Below are 8,633 nucleotides of genomic sequence, written 5' to 3'. Positions count from 1 at the left end.
TGGAACAGGTTGCCCAAAGTGGTGGTAAATGCTCCATCCCTGGCAGTGTTCAAGGCCAGGTTGGACAGAGTGTTGGGCAACATGATCTAGTGTCAGGCATCCCTGCCCATGGCAGACAGGTTGGAACTAGATGATCTTAAGGTCCTTTCCAACCCTAACTATTCTTTGATTCTATGATATAATAAGCTTAGCTACCTAGGACTTACAACATTGCTGTGAAATAGAGAACCAATGACTGTTATCCTCAATTTACTAATAGGAAATTTCATAACCTAGCCTTCCCATCCATATGATGACACATAGGAATCTTTTTCAGGAATGTGGGTGGGTGAGCTTGATGCTGCCCCCAGTTCTCCTCACACCCTGGCTCACACACAGATCCATACTTGGAAATTATCAAAAAATCAGTTCAAAATGAACCTTAATCAATCTACATCTCCCCAGTATGTCATGGAAAACCCATTTCACAGGTCATACAAAAGGCTGCCACAGGCTGGATAGGCATCTCAGCTAGAAGAGACAAATAGCAGCATGGGTCCTGGATGTTCCTTAAGATGAGTCTGTAGCTGCTGGGGACAAAAGTCTTTTTATTTCTCCTATGTAGTCCAAGAAAGAGTAACTAACTGAATCATTGTACAATTTTAGCTGGCTGTCACTTAGAAACAAATGCTCTCAACACTTCTGTATGACCCTGTGCTGCACATACATAACCAGAGTATTTTCTTTTCTAAGTAGATAATACAGTAAAACCTTATCTTTTTTCTTACTCTGAAAGAAAAAGAACATGTGTGAGGGAAGGAAAGTGTGTGCAAGAAAGGAAGAGTGTGCAAAGAGGAGGAATAGCGTGCAGGAGAAAAAAAGGAGAAGGGGCAGGCAAGAGAAAGAGAAAACAAAGAGAAACCAAGATATAGAGAGCAAGAGCAATAAAGGATGAGTGATGGTGAGGGAAGGGTGAGAGAGAAGTGAGAAGGAGAGGAAAAAAGGAGAAAGAAAGCGAGCAGGGTGGGCGGGTGAAGAGGAGGAGAGGAGAGACAGAACAAGAAGCTGAGAGAGGCAGAGAGACAGAACAGGGTGGGGGGGAGCATGCTTGATTTTGTCAGAAAGAAACAGAGATAGAGCAAGAGAGAGGGAAGAAGAGAGAGAGAGCAGAGAAGAAAAAGCTGAGATACTGGAAGGGGGAAAACAAGCAAAAGAAAGGGAGGGAGATGGAGAGAAAGGCAGGGACCAGGAAGAGAGAACGGGGAGGATACATGAGAGAGAGAGATGAAAAGGGAAAGAGGGAGACATATAAAGGAGCAAAGAGACAGAATGATGAAGAATATGAGAGAGAGAGAGAGGGAAAGAAGTGTTGAGGTGCAGTCAAAGAGGGAGGGGAAGGGAGGGAGAGAGAGAGAAGGGGGACACGGGAAAGAGAAAATGCAGAGGAGAGTGGGGTTAAGTGAAAGAGAGCGAGAGGGGAAGTGAGGGGGGAATGGGAACAGATACAGAAAGGGAATTAGAGAAAATAAGAGGCAGAATGAGAACAAGAAAGAGAGAATGAGGAAAAGAGAATGAGAAGGAAGGTGAGAAAGAGAGTGCTTGGATAGGAAAAGCAAAATTGTACTTACTGATGAATAGCTTGCAAGAATTTTCGTTGATGTTTCCTTACTTTCGCATGGTCTATCTTTTTAACCAGCTTTGTACTTTTATAAATTAACCATGTTTCCCTGAGTACATTGGCCGCTGCATTTTTCACCTGTTTCATAAAAGAAAAACATCAGGCTGAAAAAAATAGCATTGTTATTCTTTTTTTTATTATATTTTCTAATGTTAAAGTCTTTCTAAAGCACTTAAGACTGCCTAACTGTGGGAAATGGGTGCATGAAGAAGCTGCAGCAGTGAGGCCAGAAAGCAATTATCAAGGGAGATTATCAGGGATTGCTAGGCAATTTCCATGTTGTTTATAAAAGTGATATTGGGACAAGCTTTCTTTGCATCTGGGAATTACTTCTCCCTTTTGAAAAGAGTTAGGACCATTTGTTGCTTTTGGCAATATAAATTACAGTGAAGGATTATTAATTTCTTATCTGTATAGCAATTAACTAGATGCATTTTATAGGGCCATAAACTTTCTCTTTCCTGTTGTATCATTATTACCTTTATTTCTTTTAGCAATTTAACAGTCTTATAAATTTTATGAGGGTTTTTTGTTTGTTTTTTATATTTTTCCCTATTCTGGTTTCTTTATTACCATTCTTAGAGGAGATGAAAAAGCAACTTGTCAATAAATGTAGCCAGTGTTCTATTTCATGAGTGCTTTGATTTATTTTTTTTAAATGATGCTTTCTATAAAATGTTAAAGATAAGGATACCTACATTTCCTTCCTAGGCCCTCCAATATTCCCAAGAATACTTGAAAGCAATAGACAAAGAATTCAATACGATGTTGATTAATGACAGAATTACTAGGCTACTTGCAAAGGCAAACAGCTCTGTATTTTCTCTCTCTCTGGCTTTACATCATGCAGTCACTGCAGTGTCAGAGCTATCCCAACGTACAGGTAAAGACATTTTAGGAATGCTATGCAGTAGCACTTCCCAGCAGGAGCTCCCAACCTTGAAACCATAAAAGCATTGGAGAACCTTGGTCCTGATGTCAGTGGAAGCAGAATCAGATTTTAGAGACTTCCTCAAGATCTCTAGTCCTTGCATTTCCACAAGATCTGGCTATCTTCAGGCTGTGAGGAAATTTCTCCAGTATCTGTGTAATGGATTTGTGATCTGAGGTACATCTCAGATTTGGTTGCTTGTTTTGTTTGCTTTTCATTCCCTTTGAGTTTCATGGGTCTGAAACTACCAAAACACCACTTGGACACTGATATTTAGATTTATATGAAGGATAGCTGAAAAGAATAAACCTTAGAATTCTATATATTCTTCTCATATGCTGCATGAAAGTTTGTCAGATTAATAAATTAATCTCTAATTTCACAGTTTTTAAGTGTTCGTTATATCAATTATCTTCCAACTGCAAGGACCTTCTATAGAAGAATATTCAAATCCTTAAAATCTTCTGAGAACCCACTATTGCCCTTAACTTCTGAGAGAAGCTCAGGGCATTCAATTTGTCCACATAGTAGCTTGCAAAATCACACCCATGGAAAAAGTTCAATAAAAGAATGGAGCATGAAACCATTTAAAACAAATACAGAACTAAATTTAACACACATTTCTTTTTTGGTTGTGAATATAAAGTGTGACTTACTCTTTTAGTTAGCTGGGTGTCCATCATGAAATTATGCACATGTTTTTCAGCTTTGGTTAGTTCTAACTTTCTTGCAACCACAGCTACCACCAGTGCAGTGCACCCAGCACCCTGAAAACAATAAAACAAACCTGGTGAGCAGCATTATTTAAAAGTTCTGCTTTTTTTCCTTCAGGTGTTGAAAGTTCAAACACATCCCATTTCTAGTGTGTAAACAAAGGGGGTGATCAGAACAATTTTAAACCCCAGAATATTTAGTAAATAAATGCAGAATACCCTGTTCTTAACAACTGTCTAGAGTGAGTATACAGAAATTGCTAGTATTTATCACACAAAAAAGAAAGGTTTCTTATGATGTTCTTTATGGCCTAAAGATAAAGTTTTCATAAATTCAGTATTTCATCACTTTAATATATCCACAGCATACCAATGAATGTTTGTAGTACAGGTATTGGTTCTTATCTATCAAGCATGGACTGACAATCCCCTGAAAGTAGGGTGGGGAGGAGAGATGTATGCTCTACATAAGAATTAGTATAGCTCATATATTGAATGTATTCCCTGAGCTAATATAGTATATGAGGTACATAAATTAATGTACAATTATACATAGAATGTTGGGGTTGAGGGGAGAATGTACTTTATAGGTTCTTGTGGTTGAGACAATGACACTTTTTCAAGCCATAGACCTTGAAGAAAAGCCAAGTGGGAACTACTATGACTTATTTTGTGCTCTTTTTAGCATTGTGTTTTGTTTTAGGGGGGCTGGCAGTAGCACGGAATCTGTATCTCTATTATGGAGTGGTTGGTTTGGTACTAGCTCTGTCATGAAGTGTCAATAGTAGTCGAGTGTAGGGATTTCTTTTGTATCTATCTTTGGTATTGTTTATGGCTTATTTAAATGGGATGTTAGTGGTCTTTGATTATTTTGTGTCTCTGGCAGCTGAGCCTTTTCCCGAGGCTTGAGGGGACTGATGTGTTGCAGGATATGGTGTAGGGTTTGTCTTGGTGCTTCTAGTAGGGATGGCTGTTGGGTGTTTTGCTGAGTTTTGAAAGTTTGGGGTGCTTACTGTGGATAGTGGGGGAATGTTTTCTGTTCAGTTGGATTTTAGTGGAGTTGCCATGTTTTATTCTTATGGGACAGGAATATTTTTGATAGCAGGATGGGGGTTGTTACTGACTATTGTGTTAGAACTTGTATGTGTGTTCTCTTGTGGGGCAATTCAGGCAGTTATTTTCTGAGGCCTACAATGACCTTTTCCTATACCATTTCTGTTTCTTATTAGAAATAGCACACATACACAGCACCATTTCTTCAAAACTTAGATGGAGAAAGTTGTAAGTTTCTCGTTTGTACTGTGTAGGTATGTATACACATGTATATGTCCAGACATTTATGTTCATAACAGGCCAAAGCAAGCAGATGCTAGTTCCTTTGAAATGACAGTACTTTTATCAGCATCACAAATGTACTTTTTTTAAGGGAAAGGAGAGGAGGCTAAAATTAAAATTAATCAGGTAACCAGAAATAGCATATATTGCACACAGCTCCAGGTATCATTTAGTCTGGCACCATTACTAAATTTAGCTGCTTTAATTTTTTTTTTAACCTAGTTTCACAGGTTCTTTAAAAAAATAAAGCTAAAATGACATTAAATATACTGAGGCTGTGTTAAACTTTTAGGTTCACCCAAATTTAGCTGCAAAGCAGCACAAAAGCTACCATGAAAGAGAAATATTAGGGAAAAAAAAAAGAAAAGATAAAGGCAGTTTAATACAAAAAAAGCAAAGGCCACATGTGAAAGCAAAGGAAAACCAAAAGATTTAATCCCTACTTCTCATCAGCAGGTGATGTCCAGCCAGGTAATCTGGCAGGTATTTTTCCATGAATCAATGAATGAGCTAAAACGACAGAAGCACGGTGATAAATAATAGAAATGTAGGAGCAGAGGGCAACTCTAGAAACAGTCACAGAAAGAGAGGCACCAGAAAACTCAGACATGAGTGGTAGAATGGACCATTAGGAGACAGTTCACTTTTGGCAGGAAATTGCTTATTAGCTTTCCACAGCAGACTGGATTTATTCAGTGAATGACAGTTGTGGTCTTTTAAGCCACCACCTATAGAAAGAGTCCTGCTTGAAAATCATGCTAGATTCAGAGAAGCTCCTCAGACAGTGATAACTTCTTCCAAATGTTCAGAATTTAAATGAACACACAGGGAAATGATGTGATAAAGGCACACAATCCTAATTAAAAAGATAAGGATATGAAGCACAGATAAATTTAGAACAAGTCTAAAAATGAGCAATCTTTTTTTTTTTTTTTTGAAACCAGGTCTAACCTATTTGTGCTCCAGTGAAACCTTCAGACTGTTCTCTGCCTAGATGCCAAATTCTCTATACTCTCACATGTCCACCAGTAAAGCCATTATATACCTTTACTGCTGCACAACCAGACAGGTCCTGTCACTGAACTGTTCATTGCTCAGAGAGAAGAGAATGACTTCCCACAGGAACCACCAGCAAAAGGTGAAAGAGCTGCAGTGACAGCTGATAGGAGAGCTTCCCTCTGATATCCTGCAGCCTTGGGCTCAGCTTCCCCTAGCCTAGGTATAAAATATTGTACCACATCAGGAAGAAAAAGGCAATGAACCCAGGACCACACACCATTTCTTGTGAGCATGCCAGTGTACCACCAAGGTATGCTCTGTGTAAAGAATTAGGTTAAAAATCTAACAAAAGGAGATTACACCGGGCTGCACTTGTGGATCAGAGCCTCACTTTTCAAAATATTTCCTTTTGGTTAACTTGGACTGCTCCTAGCCAGTTTACTTTTGGGGGGGGTTGTTTTGGGGGAGTTTTGTTTGTTTGTTTGTTTTGGGGTGGGTTTTTTTGGTAGAACCTACTTTTTGGTCAACTTTCTGCCTTGAGGGGGAGGGGGGAGGGAGGGGAAATGGTTGCCTAATTTGGTACTTTGCATCTTGCTTCTTCTGGAAATCCTCAGTCCTTTTGTGGCTCTCACCCTAAAATTCCACAATCATACACAATGATGTCAATGGCAGAAGTAGGAAGTCAATTCAGATCACTAAAATTGTAGACACAAATCTTTTCTCAAGTTTATAAAGCAAATATTTATGGGATATACCAACATGGAGCTATGCCCTGATGAAAAAAAATTTGCCTTAATTTTGTCCTTACTGAATGAAGATAAGATTTGGATAAGTATCTGGATAAGATCTTGGTGTAGAATTTTCTCTGGAAAATGCTCCCTCCTATCTCCAGGTCTTAGTCCAGTAGTAGGCAATCGTTTTGCACCAGGAGGGGCTGATCTGTTATGATCCCAGTAAGAAAGGCACTCAGACTCTGTAAGGTATCATTTAAAATGGTATTTATTAGAACTAACACTATAAGAAGATAATAGGATAGATGATCTTACGTCCCTTTAGATGCTTGAGTGGTGTAGCATCAGAGAGGACTCTGACCTACGCACAGCTTGCTGGGCAGACCCCATCCACAGAAAAGACTCTCCCTTTTTGTCATTTGAGGTATTATAGGATTTTCTTAGAAGAAAATAACTCTCTTCATCATTTCCACTGTCAAACAGAAAGGATGCTCCCATGAGAATTTTTTGCTGCATTCCTAGATGAAGGTAAGGCCACACAGGAGGCCTAATTGCCAGTACTGAGTGGGAGTTACCTGCAGGCTCCTCTGTTACAATGAACTGACTAAGTTTATCCTACAGCAAAGGAATCCATACAGCACAACACAGGCCTGGAGGCCAAGCTGTACGAGCCATGCAGCAGGGCACAGCACAAGCCTGGGCCTACTCAGGTTAACTGTTATGTGGATCACTAATTCCTCAATGGCCTTCCAGTTAGGATCACTACATTCCGCCCCTTGATCCACATACAGTTTACCTTTCCTAAAGATATCATCAATTACAGTTTATATTAGCAACCTGTTCAGCTAACAGAAAGTTTCTTATATACAAAGCAGTCACTGCAAATAATAATAGTACAAGAAGTACAAGAATAATGACAAGTAAAACAAATAATGGTTGTGAGAATAAGCATAGAACAGCAATGATATTATGGTTAGGACCACTGAAGATGTCCTGCCATTGGACTCCAACCTGTCATACCATGTCCTGTAAGACAATGGTGGTGCAAATTTCACCAAAGAGTCCAGTTGCTTGTGTGGTGTAGTAGACAGGAAGGAGCTTCAGTGAAGGTTGTCTGACACTTTGTTAATACATAGCATGTGACAAGTGAAATCAATAGTGCGAGGCTGATAGTACTCATTTTAGTAGCTGAGAAAAACCAAGTTAAACTTTAGCTAAACAAAACCATACTTATCGTGGTCCACTTGGCTCAGTGATACATAGCATCATCCTTGTAGGGAAACCTTTCCTTCACAGCTGCCAAGAGCCACCTCCAAAGGCTGAAGGGTCGTTTCTCTTTTGCAATTGCTTTGGCAATTCCCCCTTCCCTAGCAAGTGATCCCAGCATCGGAGCAACCAGGTGACGATGTGCTCACCTGGAAGACGGGTGAAATCATTTCATATATTCCGCATCTCGGTCGATGTCCAGGATCGAGAAGTCACCTCTTCTTCTTCCTCTGATTCCTGTATCAATAACTCTTGTTCAGATGCTGTCCCCTGCAGTAAGTGCATTGGGTCTTCATCTTTCTTCACTGCACAGGTTGCCCTTTGTGCCTCTCATTTGCTTTTCCCCTTGCTTACAGGGGCAACCAATATAGGCACAGATTGGTCCTTTGTTTTAGCTGCAGTGTCTATCACTGTGGTTGGAGTGGCTGCAGTGTCTGTCACTAGGGTTGGAGCAGCTGCAATGTCTTTCACTGTGGTTGGAGTGGCTGCAGCATCTGCCACTAGGGTTGGAGTGGCTGCAATGTCTTTCACTGTGGTTGGAGTGGCTGCAGTGTCTGTTGTCGTGGTTGTGTAGCTGTTGTGCTTGGGGGCTGAGTAGCTGAGTTGTCTGTTGCTTTGCCATCAGATCAAGAGATATCTTTTTCCAAAGACACTCGGTAGGCATAGGCCAAGCCCCAGCACATTGCCATGATTTGTCCCTCTCTGATATTGCTAGGACGACAGCACACCTCATGTTTTACTAGTTTTTCCAGATTTTGCACTTGTTGAGGGGTGAAGTTCAAAAGCACTGGAAGGGCCCACTGGCCTAGATACTATCAATCACACACACCCTGCCACTCATGACTGTCCAGCCTCCAGCCGCTCATGACTGTCCAGCCAGACTGTCCTTTGAAGCGTTCAAAGACACTGTAGACGAGGCCCTCAGTGTTATGGTTTAGTGGTTGTCTTGGCAGCCCTGTGGTAATGGCTGGACTTGATGATCTTAAAGGTCTTTTCCAACC

At 40.4% G+C, this 8,633-nt stretch overlaps 1 protein-coding gene across 1 annotated transcript in view; it reads right to left on the bottom strand.

The window, feature by feature from the left end:
• Positions 1-8,633, bottom strand: part of LOC115619018 (small conductance calcium-activated potassium channel protein 2-like) — an 85,900-nt gene that overhangs the window by 1,006 nt on the left and 76,261 nt on the right. The window contains exons 5-7 of the mRNA XM_030511033.1: positions 3,245-3,355; positions 1,608-1,735; positions 207-213 (exon numbers count right to left, since the gene is read on the bottom strand). Coding sequence (XP_030366893.1) covers positions 207-213; positions 1,608-1,735; positions 3,245-3,355 — 246 coding nt within the window. The remainder of the gene's footprint in view (positions 1-206; positions 214-1,607; positions 1,736-3,244; positions 3,356-8,633) is intronic.

The sequence above is a fragment of the Strigops habroptila genome, chromosome W (genome assembly GCF_004027225.2).
Source record: "Strigops habroptila isolate Jane chromosome W, bStrHab1.2.pri, whole genome shotgun sequence".
Lineage (NCBI taxonomy): Eukaryota > Metazoa > Chordata > Aves > Psittaciformes > Psittacidae > Strigops > Strigops habroptila.
Note: the sequence above shows the minus strand (reverse complement) of the source record. Positions and strands in the feature narration are given on the sequence as shown.